This window comes from Biomphalaria glabrata, chromosome 11 (genome assembly GCF_947242115.1).
Source record: "Biomphalaria glabrata chromosome 11, xgBioGlab47.1, whole genome shotgun sequence".
Classification (NCBI taxonomy): domain Eukaryota; kingdom Metazoa; phylum Mollusca; class Gastropoda; family Planorbidae; genus Biomphalaria; species Biomphalaria glabrata.
The window spans coordinates 22,299,975-22,323,169 of record NC_074721.1 but is presented as its reverse complement, the minus strand read 5'-3'; the positions used below and the strand labels follow the sequence as shown (position 1 = coordinate 22,323,169).

Here is a 23,195-nt window from a genome sequence, read left to right as displayed (position 1 = left end):
TCTGCAAGAGGAACACTGTGTGTGCCAGATGTGCTGGAGAGGGTCATGAGGATAAGGGCTGCACAGCCCAGTTCAAATGCCCAAACTGTCAAGCTGGCCACTCAGCCTACTCCAAGGACTGCCCTGTGTGGAAACAGGAGGTTGCCGTGCAGGAGTACAAGGCAAGAAACGGATGTACCTTTAGCCAGGCGAAATCGGCTGTACTGGCCCTACTCAAGGGCCAATTCGGCTTGACAAAGACCTACGCCCAGGCTGTTGCTAAGAAAGGAAGATCCATAGCCACACAGACGGACACATTGACCCCACCACCCCCTCCTCCTCCTCCAACTCAGAAGAAAACACCGCCAAAGAACACACCTCTGAAGAAACAAGAAAGCCCTGTTGTCATGCTAAAGAACAGGTTCTCTGTGCTCGCTGATGAGAGCATGGAGACTGAGCAGCATGTCAAAACCAATACTCCGGGAGAACCCGGAGACATCATGTCTGACACAGGTTCGCCTCAGAGAACCCAGCCAGACACCCCAACCTCTACCGAGTTAGAGGTTGACCAACTCCCTAAGGGGAGAAATCAAAGCGGAGAGGATGCCCGAGGTGAGAGAGGAGGAAATAACCTCCGCTCTAACCAGAGGGATCTCCCCTCTCCAGAGAGAAAGACTTCCCCCAAAAGGGGGTTGTCCTCCTCTCCATCCAAACCCAAGAATAAAAATACCAAGGTCACTGGAATAAAGGGAAACCCCTCCGGGGGCCTCCCAAGGCCAAATAGCTCCAAGTAGGTCATCTAGAATAAGCCATGGATTCCAGAATTGTACAGTGGAATTGTAGAGGCCTCAAGGCCAATTACGAGGAAATGCAGCTACTGATGGACTCTGAGACTCCTGTAGCTGTCTGCTTACAGGAAACATTTCTGAAAGATTGCATCAGCTTCCGAAGCTACCGTGCTTACACCAAGAATGTTGAGGATGCAGAGAGAGCATCAGGTGGAGTCTGTATCCTTGTGAAGGATAGCATCCCCCATGAGAGGGTAGAACTACAGACCACACTACAGGCCGTAGCAGCTAGGATAACCCTTCACAAGGTTATCACTTGCTGCAGCCTGTATCTACCACCAGGCGCTCCATTAAACCGAACAGACATGGAGGACCTATTGAAACAACTCCCCCGGCCTTATTTAATCCTTGGGGATTTCAATGCCCATAACACCATGTGGGGATCCAACAATACCGACACAAGAGGTCGTATGCTGGAGGATATCTTCCTCCAACATGATTTATGCATACTTAATGATGCATCACCGACCTACTTGCACCCAGGAACTGGATCATTCACATGCATTGACCTCACCGTATGCGTCCCCGGACTTCTGGACGATTTTAAATGGTCAGTTAGCAATGATCTACGGGGAAGTGATCACTTCCCAATCATCATTACTAACAATCTCCCTTCATTGGGACGACCTCAGCGGTGGAAACTGAATAAGGCCGATTGGGAACAATTCCAAAAAAGATGCTCTGAGGATATCACAGAAAATATCCTCCATGAACAGAACCCAGCTGATACCTTTGCTAGCAAGCTACTAAGTATAGCCAGGAAAGTTGTACCCCTAACCTCTGCAAATCCAAAACGGCCTAGCAAACCATGGTTTGATACAGCTTGCAAAAGTGCTATTGGTGATAGGAAAAAACGACTGGCTGCATTTATAAAGAATCCTTCCCAGGAAAACCTAAAGCTATTCAGGATAGCTAGAGCAAAGGCTAGACAAACCATACGGTCAGCCAAAAGGAATTCCTGGAGAAGTTTTGTCGGCAGTCTGGATGCCAAAACTTCTGCTAGAGCGGTTTGGAAGGCAGTAAGGCGAATCAAAGGGAAAGAATCAAATGCAATAGGGCATTTGAAAAACCAAGGACGAACTGTCACGTCCCCCAGAGAAATAGCTGACTGCCTTGCATCCTCAATAGCAGAAAAATCATCCACTGCACACTACACGCCAGAGTTCCAAAAAGTCAAAACCAGGGAGGAAAGACAATGATTTCAGGTCAGAGAACAATGAAGACTACAACAAACCGTTCTCGCTTGAGGAACTGAGGGAATCGCTGGACAAGTCACATGACACAGCGCCTGGAGAAGACGAAATCCATTACCAGTTCCTCAAGCACCTTCCCGAACCCTCATTGGCAGTCCTGCTAGGGGTCTATAACTGTCTGTGGCAAACAGGCGCTTTCCCAAACAGCTGGAGGAAAGCCACAGTTATATCGATACCTAAACCGGGAAGAGACGGCTCTGACCCAGCTAACTATCGACCAATAGCACTAACAAGCTGCATCTGCAAAACCATGGAAAGAATGATTAACAGTAGGCTGGTCTGGTACCTGGAAAGGAATAAAGTGATCTCAAACTACCAGTGCGGATTCCGGCAGGGGCGGACAACAACTGACCACCTGGTAAGGCTGGAAGCTTATATTAGAAATGCATTACTCAGAAGAGAACATCTAGTAGCTGTATTCTTCGATATAGAAAAGGCCTATGACACAACCTGGAAACATGGCATTCTACGTGACCTGGCGCTTATGGGGCTTAAGGGACACCTCCCCTGTTTTGTAGAGGAATTCCTGAAAGATCGAAAATTTCAGGTTCGAGTGGGCAACTCCGCTTCTGACACTCATGACCAGGAAATGGGTGTACCCCAGGGCAGCATTCTGTCAGTCACCCTGTTCAACATTAAAATAAATAGCATCATAAATGCGCTGTCCCCTGGCATAGAGTGCTCTTTGTATGTTGATGACTTTGTCATTCTTACTTATGGGAAAAACATGAACACCTTAGAAAGGAAATTACAGTTATGTTTAAACAAAATTCAGGGTTGGGCAAACTATAATGGTTTCAAATTCTCAGACTCCAAAACAGTTAGTATGCATTTTTGTAATCTAAGGGGACTCCACCCAGACCCTGAACTGTTTATACACAAAAAGAAGATCCCTGTCGTGAAAACTACAAAATTTTTAGGCCTCACCTTAGATTCCAAATTTAATTTTCTCCCCCACATCAAGGAACTTAAGAAGAAATGCCAAAAGTCATTAAACATACTAAGAGTACTCAGCCATACGGACTGGGGAGCTGACAGAGATACCTTGCTGCTGCTCTATCGGAGTCTAATTCGATCCAAGCTAGACTACGGATCCATAATATATGGAGCAGCAAGGAAGTCGTACCTAAAAATACTGGAACCAATACAAAATGCTGCCCTGCGTCTCTGTCTCGGCGCGTTTCGTACATCACCTATCCCAAGTCTCCATGTGGAGGCTGGAGAACTCCCCATGGATATAAGAATGAAAAAGCTTGCAATGCAGTATATAGTCAAGCTAAAATCCAACCCCACGAACCCTGCTTTTGACTCCATATTTAACCCCACAGAGGTAGAATTATACAATCGAAGGTCTAACGTCATACAGCCGTTGGGCCTTCGAATGAGAGAACCCATCCAAAATTTAACCCCACCCATTGACCAAATCTCTAAAATAGAAACCCCTCAGAATCCTCCTTGGCTAATGAATAAACCCAAATTAAATTTATCCCTCCTTAATTTCAAAAAAGAAAATACAGACCCAAGCATACTACAAGTCCACTTTAGGGAACTGCAGGAGAGCTACGGAGATTGTGGCACCATCTACACAGACGGATCCAAAATGGAGGGAAAGGTCGCGTGTGCCTGCTCCTTTCGTAACAAAACAATCTCCCGTAGACTCCCCGATGGCTGCTCCATCTTTACGACCGAATTGCACGCAATATTGCTTGCACTTATGGCCGTAAAAGCATCAGAAAGGAGTAAATTTATAATCTGCTCCGACTCCAAATCTGCATTGCAAGCTTTGGGGCGGATGAAGACTGACATCCCATTGGTACATAAGAGCCTGAAGCTGTTGGACCAAATAACAGCCGACCGTAGGCATTTCACCTTCATCTGGGTCCCCTCCCATGTTGGCATTGAGGGAAACGAAGCCGCAGACAGAGGAGCAAAGAGAGCCCTAAATCATGCGGTGTCAGGAACCCAAATTCCCTACTCGGACCTGAGACAAAGTATTGCCTCTGCCACCTATCGTGAGTGGCAGAACCGATGGGAGGCTGAGACTCACAGTAAACTCAGGCAGATTGTGGCGGATGTCAGGTGGCGGCCCACATCTAAGGGTCTGACAAGGCGTGGTAGCACAACCATGTCCAGACTTAGGATTGGCCACACCTACATCACGCACTCTTTTGTACTGAAGAGAGAGGAGCCCCCACTTTGCGAGTACTGTGAATCTCGCCTCACCGTGGAACATATCCTCGTTGATTGCCCCAGATACCAGGATGTCAGGGCGAAATATTTTAGAGCCACTAATCTAAAAACACTATTTAATAATGTCGACCCTGGGAAGGTACTGGGCTTTATTCGGGAAGTGGGGCTATCTACGAAGATGTGATTTCTGAATTTGTGAACATGCACTATTTACATTAGATTTTTACCAAATATTTAAATTTTTACTACCTTTAATATTTTAACTGTGAATAGACCTTGATTTTAATTATATGACTGTATAGAATCTGGCCCTTGTTGTTTAGAGAGAGAGTAGTCCTTAAGGGACTGCAGGCACGACATGGCCTAAATTGTGCCGATGTGCCTCAAATCAAAAATCAAAAAAAAAAATAAATCAAAATCTAGTTTTGAAAAATCTAGATATACTGTAAAAAATCTAGATATACTGTAAAAATTATAGATCTAGTTTTAAAAATCTAGATAAGATCTTAATCTGGCTATTATGTCTTTTTTAAAATACGAGTCAGATAACGAGGTTTAATAAACAATATCAGGTGACCGTGCCTCGCTCGGATGAATAATTTGTTAAGGAAGTTATTTTGGGAATATTGTTGTAATTACGAAAATGAACGATCGGGTAAAGACTATCAATCCGAAGAGTTGCTTTTTTTTGTTCTGTCAGTTCACTATGTAATTGTACATGGCGATTAGAATAGAAAGTCTCCCCAACAGTAGGCCTATAGAAAACCACAGCTCACGTCTTAACGTTTTACATTACTTCTTTCGCGTAAAACTATTGGGCTATTATAGGCTTAGAAAAAAGTCTTTGCAGTGTAACTTCTAAAATGGTTACTTTCTTACATTTAATATTGCAATTAATATATATTTATTATGGCTCTGAGACATGGACACTTTACAGAAAACAACTAAGACTTCTTGAGTGCTTTCACAAAAGTGGCTTGCGCTCCATCATAGACATACGGTGGCAGGACCGCACTACAAACAGCGATGTCCTTGCCAACGCCAGTATGGAGAGTATAGCGGGACTTCATATGGTCCGACAGTTGCACTGGGTAGGGCTGGTATCCCGTAAGGGAGACGAACGTATGCCAAAGGCAGTCTTTTTTTTGGTGAGCTAAAAGGCGGTCGAAGTAACAGAGGTGCCCCACGGAAACGCTTCAAAGACCAGCTTAGGCGTCAACTTTCCTTGGCCGACATAGAAGAGAGCATCTGGTTGTATGCGGCCTCCGAAAGAGACAGCTGGAGGTCACTCACTAAGGCCGCTGTTTTACCGAGGTTTATAGGTTAACCAAAAAAAAGTAGCAGCGTGATGAAAATTCGTTGACCGCGAGCTGGATATCAGGGCCTGCCCTAGGCCTATGCTGCCATAGTGGACCCCTAAGGTTCAAAAGCCCCGCGCTAATTCTAGGTGTAAATTATTAAATTAAACCATTATAATTTATAATTGGGTTCCCGTGGTCTTCTTGTTTGCAAGGAGCTCCTGGAAATTTCCTGAAACTCATAAAAATGTCATTAAAAAGACAAAATTGTCATTTTGGGGTGTCAATCAATATGGTAAACGCCAGTCCTACGGGTGATATAAAAAAAAAACGGCATCGTCAGCTTTCATTTAATAAAAATGTAATGCAAATACGAATTTATTTTCTAATACAAAATCTTTATTTTCACTTATTATCCTTATCCCTACCCTTACTGGTCCGCGTGCAATCCTCACATTTCACATAGGGCCCCGCAAATGTTAGGGTCGGCCCTGGTTGTACAAGTAAGGCATAGATAAGCTGTGTTATGACCATTTCCTATGTTTTGGTATGGGACAGTAGACTTCGAAGCTTAAACACATTGCAATAATTCACCAGCAAAATAATAACAAAGTAAAAGCTACCTACGGGTTTACGCAATTAAAGTGTAAAAAGTTTATAAAGCCTACATGCATACATAAAGATATTTAATTTCATTATTTTTCTTCCATAGTTTCATAATGGATCAATGTACAATTAGATGGTGCGCAAATGTTTAATTAGGCCAATTGAATCATTAAAACTTTTCTTGTTTGCGAAGAAATGTCTTATTGTACTGCTGTGAGCCTAGTGTTGCAAGCGGTGCCAAGTTTTTTTCCCATTGACGTCATATAGAAAATTTCATTCATAAAACATTCTAGCCAAAATTAATTTTTCGATATGGGCCATTTTCAAACCGATATAACGGTCAACCTCTAGTTTTCCCGATGTGGCCAATGAGTTGAGAATTTTTTGTCACTAATATGCACATACCTTGAAATTTTAAAGAAAATCGTTAGAGCCGTTTTCGAAATAAATTTATATATATATCTTTAAATATATCATACATACATACAAGAATTGCTCGCTTAAGAGTATAGGATACATACAAGAATTGCTCGCTTAAGAGTATAGGATTACTATACTTGATTTAGCATTTCATTTAAAGAATTAATTCCATATGACGTCAAAGGAAAAAAATCAACTACGTCACACGGCCTAGTTAGACTAAAAAATGCCTTCATCAATACGAGCAATTTTTCGAAGGTTCATAGACATTGGTGCACCGAGATTTTTAGCATTACATTTAAAGAATGCATTCACGTGACGTCAAAGGAAAAAAATTCCATTACGTCACAATGGGCTAGTACCAAACAAAGGTCTTTATTAACACGAGATATTTCACGATATTGGTGCACTGCGTTCTAATAGAATTTATTTAAAAGGATTAAAGCCGCATTGTTTTTGTCCGTCTTGTTAATCTAAAAAAAAACTAAGGAATATTGAAAATTGGATTAACCTTTAATTTTTGTTTCGAAACATCGCAATAGTTTTAAGTATGAACGCAATAGATTTATGTTTATATAATAGATTGTTCCGGATGTTTGTATAAATAGTAAGAGAAAAAGAGAATTCCAGATAAATGTAATACCGTTAATTAATTTTTTGGGATGGTCTTGTATACCAATTAGATGAACTACAGCCTTGTGGAGAAATTTTCATACCATACTTTGGTGTTTGGAAGTTGGTTTCCTTAAAAATCGAAATGTGATATTAACGACAATTGGATTTTGTAACGTTTTAGCTAGAAAATTTAATGTACTGTAACAGATAAGTGAGCTTTTACATAAATAGAGTTTAAATATTTTTCATAAAAAATCCGGAAAAACACTTTTTTGGAAATGCGAAGATTATTTGTTTTCTTAATTAGAAGAGGGATTTTAAACAGTTATTTGGCGTTAGTAGATTTTTCATATAAAATTCAGAAGTTTTAGGCGACGCTTTGTAAGAAAATTAAGTAATGTAGGTCGATTTCTTTTCAAAACAAAATCAGGAACATTTTTTATCAATAAAAAAACAACTGTTGTTATGTTTCAGAAAGAAAATTAAATGTAAAATACGAAGTCTGATTTTCAATAATCGTTTCTAGTAAATTACTTTCTTTCTAAAAAGCCTGAACAACCTATTGTCGATATTTTAAAAATGTGTTCAAAGTTGAAAATACGGAACAATTTGATATCGATAATTAAACTACAGTAACGTATTGTTAAGAAAACACCAAACTGTGGGAGATGAGTGGACAGAAAAATATACAAGCGCAGATCTTAGAGAGGAAGTGGAGATGGATTGGTCACACCCTTAGAAAAGATACCAGCAACAGAGCTAGGCAGGCCTTAGAGTGGAACCCCCAGTGAACAAGACGCAGAGGAAGACCAAGAAGAACATGGCGACGCAGTGTACTTGAAGAAGCAGAGAAGACCGGGAAGAGCTGGGACACCGTCAAAAAGCTAGCAAGAGACCGTGGAGAGTAGCGTGTTTTTGTCGAGGCCTATGTTCCACGAGGAACTCAAAGGAGTGATGATGATGATGAACGTATTGTTAAAGAATATAAGTGAAATATTAGTCAATTATGCGATTTCCAAAAATGATTTGACTTTATTCATTTTTTATAAAACAATATCCGGAACATTTTTACAGTTAATTTTACAGTCACTATAGAGATTTTGATTTAGCATTTATATGCTATTTACATAAGAAAAGGGAACAACAGTGTTTTTGCAACGTTTAAGCATGGAAATTAAATGTAATATAGGTTAGAAGACCGCCCAATGCGCCTAAAGGCGCGGGAGGACCTAAGTCTAAGTAAGTAAGGTTAGAAGAGCAAACAAACATTCGTTGGCATTGATTAGTTTTACACAAAAACATCCGGAACAATCAATTATACATACTTAAACTATTGAGATGTTACGGGATGAACATTAAAGGGTAAATCAGATTTTCAATAGCTTATACAATTGGATTTTTTTATTTAAACGTGACGGACAGACCGACCGACCGACAAAACGCACAGAAATAAGCCTCTTTTATTCTGATGGGGGCATTAAACAAAAAGTAAATAAAATCTGATTATTTTTTAAATTTTGAGGGAACTGATAGCACCATGTCTTGCAGATGCTTGTAACGCTACTGCACGAAAATAGCTGCATAAATAGTCCATTAAAAAAATGTGCGTGATATTTACATACAAAGTGCATTATTAGCCTTTATAAACAAACATAAATGTTTTCTTTTCATTTTAGCAGCTAGTTGATTAGAAAAAAACGACCTTAACTATTATTTATATTTGTTGTTAACATTTCTAATACATTTTATAAATATATTTGACTTCGTGGTACTGAAAATACACAAAAGAATGTTCTTTATTAATAACATAGTGTAATGTTGCCTCCCTTACATTTAAGTAATTGTTTTATAATTGGTGTACTTATATGAAAAAATCGTTTGCATAATTAATTTTATAAACTAAACGGTTTGCTTTTAGTAAACCAAAAGTAGCCATTGCACCTAAACTTTTCAAGCCGCATCGCAAGGTGAAATACTATTTTTTATTTCTCTTCTAGTTTTCGAGATCTGAGTGTGACAGACGGACATTTTGCACAAACCTAATAGCGGCTATTCTCCTTACGGGGGCCGCTAAACAACAAACAAAATATAAATAATTTTAAAAAGCTTATAGAAGGGAATAGGATTGTCTTCAACAAAGAATAATTGTGTAAACTTTCAACTTCACCTGAGAATGGCAAGAGAAAGAAATAAAGTGTACAAGATGTGTACCGGACAGAGTTTTCTGATAGATTTTTTTTCTTATAAAATATGAATATTAAATAATAATAATAAAGAGTACATCTAATGCCATGACATTTGATGTGGTATCGAGCTATTTGTCTAAACCACCCACAGGTTGTGACGTAGCAGGTCAGTGTTAAGGCCTTCTGTAACGACTGGCCTCGGCTTAGGAGAGACAGAAAGAAAGACAGCGAAGGAAAGAGAGAGAGAAAGTATATGTGTGTGTGTGTGAATGACCAGGTTAATAGGTCACATTGTGAATGTGTACATTGTCAGATTTCAAAAGCTATTTCTGTAGTCGGGGACAGCAAAGATAGAAGATTATAAGAAAAGGTTATTAGAAGATTAGAAGATTATCAGAAAAGGTTATTATGTAACCATCCAAAAAGATCTTTTTAAAGAGACTGTAAAATTAAAGGAAATCTAGTTATCGGTGTCATTGGATCACTGATTAGTACTTATTGATCGTCAGTACTTTTAATGTGCTTTATGTATTTAACAATACTATTATTCATCTCACTAGTTAGTATACTATTTGTACTGGTGTACATTTTATCGGAATGTTCTGATCCAGTGGCGTAGCGAGGGTGGGGGAGGGGGTGTCAAAATTTTGAAATCCCCCCGGGCCCGCACTTGAGGGTGTTATATTAAATATTAAGCCAATGCCATCTTATCTTGCTATTCATGTTATTATGTAAATTAGTGACCATATTGCATGTATTCCACACTTTAGACTTATATATTTATTATGCAGAGACCCCTAAAGAGGCCAAGCCCCCCCCCCCCTTGCCCCCAAATCCCTTGCTGTCCTGTCCAAGATTTCTTGTTAATTGATTTGAGTTTGAATTACCTCAAGAAAAAGTACAATGTTTTTCTTTAGTGTTTAAATAGAGGCACCTACGAACTCGCAGATGTCGCGTAATGTGAGAGACAACACTACTCTCTAAAACAAATTTTGACATAAACTTTATTTTTAATATGTATTCAACAGTTTATGTATGGGACAGTAGTTGTTTTTAACAAAATAGTAGTGGACACAGTGCGTTACCTCGGACAAAACATCCTCAGTTAGACAAGTCTTGTTGCTTGGCTCTTGATTCACTAAGTACTGAATAAACTTATAATTGTTTAGTCGCAAGGCTAATTTAACAAACTCTTTGCGCTTTGTTTCAAGACTCTGACAAAATAAAATAGAAACAGCAGTTAAATTCAATTAATTTAGTTCAAATATAAACAAAATTACAAAAAAGAAACAGAAACTCAAGGCGGCCCATGGAGGACGAGTGTCCACCTATGCAGGTTTGAATATTTGGAGCACTATCAGAAGCTTTGAAGTACAGACTATCAGAAGCTTTGAAGTACAGACTATCAGAAGCTTTGAAGTACAATCAGAAGCTTTGAAGTACAGACTATCAACCATCCTACCTCCCTTCATGTAGAATAGAAGTGTGCGCAGCGAAACTCTTACTGATGTGATAGTTTTGTTTTGTCAATTGACGTAGGATTACGCAACTTGCAGAGATACATGAATAGTTTATTACTAGTCGACCGGCGGCGTAGCATACACCGCTATTTTGTAGGGAAGGCCTTAGGCCACTGCAACCTAAGCGCCCGCAGTGGGACCCGTACTTTCATAGAACCCGCGCTAATTCTAGATGTATAAATTAATTAATTAAACCATTTTATAACTTATAACAGATTTCCCGCAGCCTCCTGTCGATTTACCAGGAGCTCCTGTAAATCTCCTGAAATTGCAAAATATACGAAAAAATCCTGGAAATATCCGGAAATTATTAAAATCTTTTGAAAACTCAAACAAATCTCCTGAAATATATATAGAAAAAAAAGTCATTTTGGGGTGTCATTCAATATGGAAAACATTTCTTGTCTATCTTTCATACGTCATATACTAGGGTAGGTAAATATGTTTAGATATGCTGTATTTTTTATATAAAAAGGTCTACATATTTAAATTTAAAAATAAAACGGTTAGCTTTCAGGAGATAGAAAGTAGCCAATAGCACCTCGATTTTGGATCTTAAGAAATATAAAATCGGATTTTCAATATCTTTGTTGTTTTTAATATCTAAACCAGACAGATTGACGGACAAACAACATAACACTAAAAGCGGTTTTCCCCTTTCGGTGTTTGTAAGTAAAATGAAAAACTTACATGAAGTCTAGCTAAGTTACGTAGCTTCCCATCGATTATAGCGATTTCAAGCTCGTTCAAAATCAGGCATAGCTTCAGAAATCTAAAGTTCAAGTCTGTGCCAGATTGTCCGAGTAGTTTATCACCTGTGTGATTAAACAAAATTATCTATCTATCTATCTATCTATCTATCTATCTATCTATCTATCTATCTATCTATCTATCTATCTATCTATCTATCTATCTATCTATCTATCTATCTATCTATCTGTCTATCTATCTATCTGTCTATCTATCTATCTATCTATCTATCTATCTATCTATCTATCTATCTATCTATAAGTATAAATGTATCACTAAATCTATCTTAATCAGTCTATCATCTTTTAACTAAAAAATTGTATAAATTAATAGTTACCTGTAAACGAGGAAAGAAATACTTGACCTAATTTAGTTTTATCAAAAGCCTGACCAATATCTATAACTTGAAAAGACTTTGCAACTTTTTGTAAAATTGTGTTGACCAGAGAAACGTATAATCTGAAAGTAGACAGTTAAACTGTTTCCTTTGTGGTAACAACTTTTGTATTATTTTTTTTTGCTAGAAAAAAATCTAGTCATAAAACATTTTTAAATGAACAAAAAAAACAAAAAAAAACAACAATACTTAATGCTTTGAATGTCGTGTAGTCCTTTTTCTCTTGGGTCGGTCTCAATATATGCAGATAAAATGTCCCAATAGCTTTAATGAAAAAAAGAATTGAAGACTAAAATTAAGAACAAATTATTTTGTTTCAGTGCGAACATTTTTTCTTACGTTCATAAGTATTTTGTGAATATGTTATAGAGTTGATTGGTGAAGATTCTCTAGCATATTTATAAGACATTTTTGTTTTACCTTTTTGTAGTTGAAGTATCGAGACAGTCGGCCAACACGTCAGCGATTCCGCCGGAACCCTAAGAATACACGAACTATGTACAACCAAACTATATGATGACCAGTTTACATTTTGTAACACACAGATAAACAAACTCTTTAAAAGCTTTATTCTAGAGTAGTTGTAAACAATTGATTCTAGAGTAGTTGTAAACAATTGATTCTAAAGTAGTTGTAAACAATTAATTCTAAAGTAGTTCTAAACAATTGATTCTAAAGTAGTTGTAAACAATTAATTCTAAAGTAGTTGTAAACAATTGATTCTAAAGTAGTTGTAAACAATTGATTCTAAAGTAGTTGTAAACAATTGATTCTAGAGTAGTTGTAAACAATTGATTCTAAAGTAGTTGTAAACAATTGATTCTAAAGTAGTTGTAAACAATTGATTCTAAAGTAGTTGTAAACAATTGATTCTAAAGTAGTTGTAAACAATTGATTCTAGAGTAGTTGTAAACAATTGATTCTAAAGTAGTTGTAAACAATTGATTCTAAAGTAGTTGTAAACAATTGATTCTAGAGTAGTTGTAAACAATTGATTCTAAAGTAGTTGTAAACAATTGATTCTAAAGTAGTTGTAAACAATTGATTCTAGAGTAGTTGTAAACAATTGATTCTAAAGTAGTTGTAAACAATTGATTCTAAAGTAGTTGTAAACAATTGATTCTAAAGTAGTTGTAAACAATTGATTCTAGAGTAGTTGTAAACAATTGATTCTAAAGTAGTTGTAAACAATTGATTCTAAAGTAGTTGTAAACAATTGATTCTAAAGTAGTTGTAAACAATTAATTCTAAAGTAGTTCTAAACAATTGATTCTAGAGTAGTTGTAAACAATTAATTCTAAAGTAGTTGTAAACAATTGATTCTAAAGTAGTTGTAAACAATTGATTCTAGAGTAGTTGTAAACAATTGATTCTAAAGTAGTTGTAAACAATTGATTCTAAAGTAGTTGTAAACAATTGATTCTAAAGTAGTTGTAAACAATTGATTCTAAAGTAGTTGTAAATAATTGATTCTAAAGTAGTTGTAAACAATTGATTCTAAAGTAGTTGTAAACAATTGATTCTAAAGTAGTTGTAAACAATTGATTCTAGAGTAGTTACACAAAATTGATCCACTAGTGAAAGTATCTCGAACTTCTAAATTGACATGCCATTTAAAAAATTACAATTATAAACATGCGTAAATAAACATGGTACAGGGCGACCAGGAAATGACCAGGCTAGATGTTAAGCTGTGTAGGTTTTTGGCTATGATCAAACTATAGGTTCAATTGACCTAGCGTAGCAGTCGAATCAAAACTTCAATGTGTTTTTATCTTCTTTATTCTCACTAAAAACGTTCTATGGAATAAAATTAAATGTTAAAATGAAAGTTTAAAAAATTGAGTTCATATTCAATGTACATTTCTAATCTAAAGAAACTAATGCAATGACAATGACCTTTAAAATAATCAAAGGTTTTGAACATCCAACATAGTTGCTGATAGAATGTAGGTCCGTCAATGTCCCACAATAGAAGAGAATGCACTCGAAGTGATCTAAGAAACATTAGAAACAAACAATTAATTCGAGAACACTGAGTGGACTTGAGAGGAGTTGGAACAGAGAGTAGGTTTAAAGTTCAAACCACAAAAACACACACGCACACAAGATATTGAAACTGTTTAAAAGAGTAGATAAAATGAAATCTATCATAAGGTAAATGACTGGACTTAAAAGGTGTTCACTTAAGAAGTATTGTTACTAACTCTCTTTACCTGTACTGAAAGTATTGTTACTAGCTCTCTGTACCTGTACTGAAAGTATTGTTACTAGCTCTCTGTACCTGTACTGAAAGTATTGTTACTAGCTCTCTGTACCTGTACTGAAAGTATTGTTACTAGCTCTCTGTACCTGTACTGAAAGTATTGTTACTAACTCTCTGTACCTGTACTGAAAGTATTGTTACTAACTCTCTGTACCTGTACTGAAAGTATTGTTACTAGCTCTCTGTACCTGTACTGAAAGTATTGTTACTAGCTCTCTGAGCCTGTACTGAAAGTATTGTTACTAACTCTCGGTACCTGTACTGAAAGTATTGTTACTAGCTCTCTGTACCTGTACTGAAAGTATTGTTACTAACTCTCTGTACCTGTACTGATCTCTGGAAAGCTTGCAGCTATGACATATTGTTTGATACATGTATTCATGTGGTCAGAATAAAGGGAAGCTCTCACGTCCAAGTCCTGCTTAAACTGTAACCAAGTCGAGAAAGATTTCGTTTACAATACTAAATAACAGGTATTGAGGTTGTAGTGTACATTACTAAATAACAGATATTGAGGTGGTAGTGTACAATACTAAATAACAGGTCTTGAGGTTGTAGTGTACATTACTAAATAACAGGTATTGAGTTTGTAGTGTACAATACTAAATAACAGGTCTTGAGGTTGTAGTGTACAATACTAAATAACAGATATTGAGGTGGTAGTGTACAATACTAAATAACAGGTATTGAGGTTGTAGTGTACATTACTAAATAACAGATATTGAGGTGGTAGTGTACAATACTAAATAACAGGTATTGAGGTTGTAGTGTACATTACTAAATAACAGATATTGAGGTGGTAGTGTACAATACTAAATAACAGGTATTGAGGTTGTAGTGTACATTACTAAATAACAGATATTGAGGTGGTAGTGTACAATACTAAATAACAGGTATTGAGGTGGTAGTGTACTAAATAACAGGTATTGAGGTGGTAGTGTACATTACTGTCTTTAACATAAATAAGTTTTCAGATATTATAAATGTTGGGTGTATCTGTGTCATTAGTGCACTTAAATAAAATGTTGAATGTGTCTGTGTCATTTGTGCACTTAAATAACATAGTGAGGGTATCTGTGTTATTTGTGCACTTAGAATGTTGCGTATACCTGTGTCGTTTGTGCACTTAGAATGTTGTTGACTTTGTCAGGTGTCTCTTGAAGCACTGATATCAGACTTCGTTTATCAACTCCAGTCATCTCCAATAAGTCAAGAATTTGATGAAACAAACGCTTATCACGAGCTTGTAGTAATAGCCAGGAGTCTAGACAGAAAGACAAAGTAACATTCACATCTCTAGATACTTTCATTTACTCCACGAATACATCAAGCAGTATTTAAAGTCAAGGTTTCTTTTTATACTGTTGAATAAAATTGAATGAAACGCACATTGAATGGTGACAGTTCTATCCTATGACTCTGGTTTAATATAAGATCTCCATTTCAATTCTCAAACTCAAACTCATAGTTGGTGTTCCAGAAATTTTTATATCAAATTAGTGTGAATCTTATATTTGTGATTTTATACAGAAAAATATTTTCCTTTAATTACTGAGAAATAAAAACCAGATCATTTCGCAGTCATATTTGTGACGTAGCTATGAACATCGACTATAAACCAAATTACGTGTGTTTGTTTACATGTTCATGTTTTAGTGGCAGTTTTTAATTTTTAGCGGCCCCCGAAAGGGGAAAAGACGCTATTAGTTTTGTCCTTCCGTCCCGTTTAGATCTCGTAAACTAGAAAAGATATTGAAAATCCGACATCACAATATTTTAGATCATTCAAAGTTCTGATGCAACGGCTACTTTTTTTTTCCTGAAAGCGAAAAATCTAATTTTTAAAATCAGTTATGCAAGCAGTTTTTAAAGAGAAAAAGCTAATTAGTATGCATTATAAATTAAACCTAATTTAAAACGAATAGTAATCTTATAAACGTCATTTTCTTGAACAGTTATTGTTAGGTCGTAATTTAGAAGATTCAATTAAAAGATTGAGCCTTTTAAAAACAATTACATTATTTTTAAGACTTTAGTTAGACCAGGAGAGGCTCGGTAAAGCGCTTAGCTTCCGAACCGAGGGTCCCGGGTTCGAATCCTGGTGAAGACTGGGATTTTCAGCTTCGGAATCCTTGGGCGCTTCTGAGTCTACCCAGCTCTAATGGCGGTTGGTCGTTGTGCTGGCTACATGACACCCTCCCTAACTGTAGGCCACAAAAACAGATGAACTTTACATCATCTGCCCTATAGACCACAAGGTCTGAATGGGGAACTAGTTAGGCCAGGTTCACATTTAACTTTGCATTCACTTGCATCTATCCTTTGATCTGCTGCACCATTGGGACACTACACAAGATCTGTCAATCTTCTTTCTCCATTCTTATCTCTCATTTGTCTTTGATATAATTTCATTTGGATGTTCTTTCTGAAAATATTGAAGCCTGCTTGGGTGGACCACTTCGAGGGCCGATTTTAAGTTTCCACACAAACTGTCTTTGTAACATTGTCTTGCTTAAGTCAATAGTCGACACGTTTCAAATCAAATTCACTTGGAACAGAAACGTTGATTTTAGCGTTATCTCCAACGTCTAGAAGACAGCTTACATCCTAGTGTCTAACACCAAGTGAAACAAAACAGCTTACAACCTAGTGTCTAGCACCAAGTCAAACAACACAGACAGCTTACAACCTAGTGTCTAACACCAAGTGAAACAACACAGACAGCTTACAACCTAGTGTCTAGCACCAAGTCAAACAACACAGACAGCTTACAACCTAGTGTCTAGCAAGAAGTGAAACAACACAGACAGCTTACAACCTAGTGTCTAGCAAGAAGTGAAACAACACAGACAGCTTACAACCTAGTGTCTAGCACCAAGTCAAACAACACAGACAGCTTACAACCTAGTGTCTAACACCAAGTGAAACAACACAGCTTACAACCTAGTGTCTAGCACCAAGTCAAACAACACAGACAGCTTACAACCTAGTGTCTAGCAAGAAGTGAAACAACACAGCTTACAACCTAGTGTCTAGCACCAAGTCAAACAACACAGACAGCTTACAACCTAGTGTCTAGCACCAAGTCAAACAACACAGACAGCTTACAACCTAGTGTCTAGCACCAAGTCAAACAACACAGACAGCTTACAACCTAGTGTCTAGCACCAAGTCAAACAACACAGACAGCTTACAACCTAGTGTCTAGCACCAAGTCAAACAACAAAGACAGCTTACAACCTAGTGTCTAGCACCAAGTCAAACAACACAGACAGCTTACAACCTAGTGTCTAGCACCAAGTCAAACAACACAGACAGCTTACAACCTAGTGTCTAGCACCAAGTCAAACAACACAGACAGCTTACAACCTAGTGTCTAGCAAGAAGTGAAACAACACAGACAGCTTACAACCTAGTGTCTAGCACCAAGTCAAACAACACAGACAGCTTACAACCTAGTGTCTAGCACCAAGTTAAACAACACAGACAGCTTACAACCTAGTGTCTAGCAAGAAGTGAAACAACACAGCTTACAACCTAGTGTCTAACACCAAGTCAAACAACACAGACAGCTTACAACCTAGTGTCTAGCACCAAGTCAAACAACACAGACAGCTTACAACCTAGTGTCTAGCACCAAGTCAAACAACACAGACAGCTTACATCCTAGTGTCTAGCACCAAGTCAAACAACACAGACAGCTTACAACCTAGTGTCTAGCACCAAGTCAAACAACACAGACAGCTTACAACCTAGTGTCTAGCACCAAGTCAAACAACACAGACAGCTTACAACCTAGTGTCTAGCAAGAAGTGAAACAACACAGCTTACAACCTAGTGTCTAGCACCAAGTCAAACAACACAGACAGCTTACAACCTAGTGTCTAGCACCAAGTCAAACAACACAGACAGCTTACAACCTAGTGTCTAGCACCAAGTCAAACAACACAGACAGCTTACAACCTAGTGTCTAGCAAGAAGTGAAACAACACAGCTTACAACCTAGTGTCTAGAAAGAAGTGAAACAACACAGCTTACAACCTAGTGTCTAGCAAGAAGTCAAACAACACAGACAGCTTACAACCTAGTGTCTAGCAAGAAGTCAAACAACACAGACAGCTTACAACCTAGTGTCTAGCACCAAGTCAAACAACACAGACAGCTTACAACCTAGTGTCTAGCACCAAGTCAAACAACACAGACAGCTTACAACCTAGTGTCTAGCACCAAGTCAAACAACACAGACAGCTTACAACCTAGTGTCTAGCAAGAAGTGAAACAACACAGCTTACAACCTAGTGTCTAGCAAGAAGTCAAACAACACAGACAGCTTACAACCTAGTGTCTAACACCAAGTGAAACAACACAGACAGCTTACAACCTAGTGTCTAGCAAGAAGTGAAACAACACAGCTTACAACCTAGTGTCTAACACCAAGTGAAACAACACAGCTTACATCCTAGTGTCTAACACCAAGTGAAACAACACAGACAGCTTACAACCTAGTGTCTAGCACCAAGTCAAACAACACAGACAGCTTACAACCTAGTGTCTAACACCAAGTGAAACAACACAGACAGCTTACAACCTAGTGTCTAACACCAAGTGAAACAACACAGACAGCTTACAACCTAGTGTCTAGCAAGAAGTGAAACAACACAGCTTACAACCTAGTGTCTAACACCAAGTGAAACAACACAGACAGCTTACAACCTAGTGTCTAGCAAGAAGTGAAACAACACAGCTTACATCCTAGTGTCTAACACCAAGTGAAACAACACAGACAGCTTACAACCTAGTGTCTAGCACCAAGTGAAACAACACAGCTTACATCCTAGTGTCTAGCACCAAGTGAAACAACACAGACAGCTTACAACCTAGTGTCCAGCAAGAAGTGAAACAACACAGCTTACATCCTAGTGTCTAGCACCAAGTGAAACAACACAGACAGCTTACAATCTAGTGTCTAGCAAGAAGTGAAACAACACAGACAGCTTACATCCTAGTGTCTAGAAAGAAGTGAAACAACACAGACAGCTTACAACCTAGTGTCTAGCAAGAAGTGAAACAACACAGCTTACAACCTAGTGTCTAGCAAGAAGTGAAACAACACAGCTTACAACCTAGTGTCTAGCACCAAGTGAAACAACACAGACAGCTTACAACCTAGTGTCTAGCAAAAAGTGAAACAACACAGCTTACATCCTAGTGTCTAACACCAAGTGAAACAACACAGCTTACAACCTAGTGTCTAGCAAGAAGTGAAACAACACAGCTTACATCCTAGTGTCTAACACCAAGTGAAACAACACAGCTTACAACCTAGTGTCTAGCAAGAAGTGAAACAACACAGCTTACAACCTAGTGTCTAGCACCAAGTGAAACAACACAGCTTACATCCTAGTTTCTAACACCAAGTGAAACAACACAGCTTACATCCTAGTGTCTAACACCAAGTGAAACAACACAGACAGCTTACAACCTAGTGTCTAGCACCAAGTCAAACAACACAGACAGCTTACATCCTAGTGTCTAACACCAAGTGAAACAACACAGACAGCTTACAACCTAGTGTCTAGCACCAAGTCAAACAACACAGACAGCTTACAACCTAGTGTCTAACACCAAGTGAAACAACACAGACAGCTTACAACCTAGTGTCTAACACCAAGTGAAACAACACAGACAGCTTACAACCTAGTGTCTAGCAAGAAGTGAAACAACACAGCTTACAACCTAGTGTCTAACACCAAGTGAAACAACACAGACAGCTTACAACCTAGTGTCTAGCAAGAAGTGAAACAACACAGCTTACATCCTAGTGTCTAACACCAATCGAAACAACACAGACAGCTTACAACCTAGTGTCTAGCACCAAGTGAAACAACACAGCTTACATCCTAGTGTCTAGCACCAAGTGAAACAACACAGACAGCTTACAACCTAGTGTCTAGCAAGAAGTGAAACAACACAGCTTACATCCTAGTGTCTAACACCAAGTGAAACAACACAGCTTACAACCTAGTGTCTAGCACCAAGTAAAACAACACAGCTTACATCCTAGTGTCTAACTCCAAGTGAAACAACACAGCTTACATCCTAGTGTCTAACACCAAGTGAAACAACACAGACAGCTTACAACCTAGTGTCTAGCACCAAGTCAAACAACACAGACAGCTTACAACCTAGTGTCTAACACCAAGTGAAACAACACAGACAGCTTACAACCTAGTGTCTAGCACCAAGTCAAACAACACAGACAGCTTACAACCTAGTGTCTAGCAAGAAGTGAAACAACACAGACAGCTTACAACCTAGTGTCTAGCACCAAGTGAAACAACACAGACAGCTTACAACCTAGTGTCTAGCACCAAGTCAAACAACACAGACAGCTTACAACCTAGTGTCTAGCAAGAAGTGAAACAACACAGCTTACAACCTAGTGTCTAACACCAAGTGAAACAACACAGACAGCTTACAACCTAGTGTCTAGCACCAAGTGAAACAACACAGACAGCTTACAACCTAGTGTCTAGCACCAAGTGAAACAACACAGACAGCTTACAACCTAGTGTCTAGCACCAAGTCAAACAACACAGACAGCTTACAACCTAGTGCTTAGCACCAAGTGAAACAACACAGACAGCTTACAACCTAGTGTCTAGCACCAAGTGAAACAACACAGACAGCTTACAACCTAGTGTCTAGCACCAAGTCAAACAACACAGACAGCTCACAACCTAGTGTCTAGCACCAAGTGAAACAACACAGACAGCTTACAACCTAGAGTCTAGCACCAAGGCAAACAACACAGACAGCTTACAACCTAGTGTCTAGCACCAAGTCAAACAACACAGACAGCTTACAACCTAGTGTCTAGCACCAAGTCAAACAACACAGACAGCTTACAACCTAGAGTCTAGCACCAAGTCAAACAACACAGACAGCTTACAACCTAGTGTCTAGCACCAAGTGAAACAACACAGACAGCTTACAACCTAGTGTCTAGCACCAAGTGAAACAACACAGACAGCTTACAACCTAGTGTCTAGCACCAAGTCAAACAACACAGACAGCTTACAACCTAGTGTCTAGCACCAAGTGAAACAACACAGACAGCTTACAACCTAGTGTCTAGCACCAAGTCAAACAACACAGACAGCTTACAACCTAGTGTCTAGCACCAAGTGAAACAACACAGACAGCTAACAACCTAGTGTCTAGCACCAAGTCAAACAACACAGCTGCAACTAGTACGAATGAGCTAACATTGTTTGAAAATCTCATTTGTGATTTATACAAAGTAGCTTGAAGAACTTTTGATTTAATAAAAGAAAAAAAAAACGTCATGATATGTTCTGTGTGAAGCTGTACAAATTTGATCCCCACACAATGGACCACAATATATGTTCATTGTTTGATCATGACCAAAGTATCTGCCAAAGTTCTCCACTTTTTATGATTATAGTTGTAAACGTTTGATTAAGTTGCTAGGACAATAAATTAAATACTTTTATGTTTCCCTGTGATTCCAGAAACTTACTGAAACTTGTCAGAAATTTGGCTAGAGATGTTAAAAAAAAAAATCCTCTTTTGACCAGCTTATCATCAGCGCAAGATCCAATCAGTCTGACAATTATCTGTAGATAGGAACAGTTAATGATGGTTAGCAAAATAAATTCTCCAAGATTTTAACCTGCTCTTAATAATCACTGATTTTTTTCGCGACTTTGAAATGAGTGAGTGTCTATTGAGACATTTCGTTGCTAATGACTTAGATCAAGAGTTATTACAGAAGCAGACCCCAGACGAACAACGGTTTTGCATAAGAGGTGGCATAATTTGGAGGTCGCAACTGGGTCACGTGGAATACGGCATCCTTAATCATCTTTAATCATCGAAATTCAAGACAATGCCATATTGCATATATATTAAAATGTACAAGATTTAAATTAAAGACTTACAATATTAACTTAATTTTTATTTTATTTTAAGACTTTACGGAAACAGATTAACGGGTGCCAGTTTTTGACCAACTTTTACTAGTGACAACCACCTAGTCTACCAGTGACAACCACCTATACCGAGACAAAATTATATTGGCTTCTCTCTAAGTGAGCTAAACGAACTGGGGAAGCTCCGGAAACTTCCCCACCCTCCCAACATGGTCAGGGGAAAATCCAGGGGCGCCAAGCGTTTTCCTGCATTTTTGAATTTCAGAAACTTTCCGTGGGTCCTTAGTGCCTACTATCGGATGTAAGAAGCAGATTGAACAAAAGGAAACTAAGACGTGGGGCCTCAGTGCCTACTATCTGATGTAAGAAGCAGATTGAACAAAAGGAAACTAAGACGTGGGGCCTCAGTGCCTACTATCTGATGTAAGAAGCAGATTGAACAAAAGGAAACTAAGACGTGGGGCCTCAGTGCCTACTATCTGATGTAAGAAGCAGATTGAACAAAAGGAAACTAAAACGTGGGTCCTCAGTGCCTACTATCTGATTGTAAGAAGCAGATTGAACAAAAGGAAACTAAGACGTGGGTCCTCAGTGCCTACTATCTGATTGTAAGAAGCAGATTGAACAAAAGGAAACTAAGACGTGGGTCCTCGGTGCCTACTATCTGATTGTAAGAAGCAGATTGAACAAAAGGAAACTAAAACGTGGGTCCTCAGTGCCTACTATCTGATGTAAGAAGCAGATTGAGCAAAAGGAAACTAAAACGTGGGTCCTCAGTGCCTACTATCTGATGTAAGAAGCAGATTGAACAAAAGGAAACTAAGACATGGGGCCTTAGTGCCTACTATCTGATTGTAAGAAGCAGATTGAACAAAAGGAAACTAAAACGTGGGTCCTCAGTGCCTACTAACT

At 38.3% G+C, this 23,195-nt stretch overlaps 1 protein-coding gene across 9 annotated transcripts in view; it reads right to left on the bottom strand.

Moving 5' to 3' along the window:
• The window catches only part of LOC106060415 (transient receptor potential cation channel subfamily M member 2-like), a 127,990-nt gene that overhangs the window by 66,210 nt on the left and 38,585 nt on the right, over nucleotides 1–23,195 (bottom strand). For 8 of the 9 annotated variants that reach the window (XM_056003956.1, XM_056003961.1, XM_056003964.1 and 5 more), the window contains 9 exons: nucleotides 21,872–21,968; nucleotides 15,438–15,592; nucleotides 14,653–14,755; nucleotides 13,962–14,059; nucleotides 12,483–12,541; nucleotides 12,252–12,326; nucleotides 12,003–12,124; nucleotides 11,606–11,730; nucleotides 10,481–10,609 (listed from right to left, as the gene is read on the bottom strand). In XM_056003956.1, coding sequence (XP_055859931.1) covers nucleotides 10,481–10,609; nucleotides 11,606–11,730; nucleotides 12,003–12,124; nucleotides 12,252–12,326; nucleotides 12,483–12,541; nucleotides 13,962–14,059; nucleotides 14,653–14,755; nucleotides 15,438–15,592; nucleotides 21,872–21,968 — 963 coding nt within the window. The remainder of the gene's footprint in view (nucleotides 1–10,480; nucleotides 10,610–11,605; nucleotides 11,731–12,002; nucleotides 12,125–12,251; nucleotides 12,327–12,482; nucleotides 12,542–13,961; nucleotides 14,060–14,652; nucleotides 14,756–15,437; nucleotides 15,593–21,871; nucleotides 21,969–23,195) is intronic. The other variant, XM_056003962.1, reaches the window with a different exon arrangement.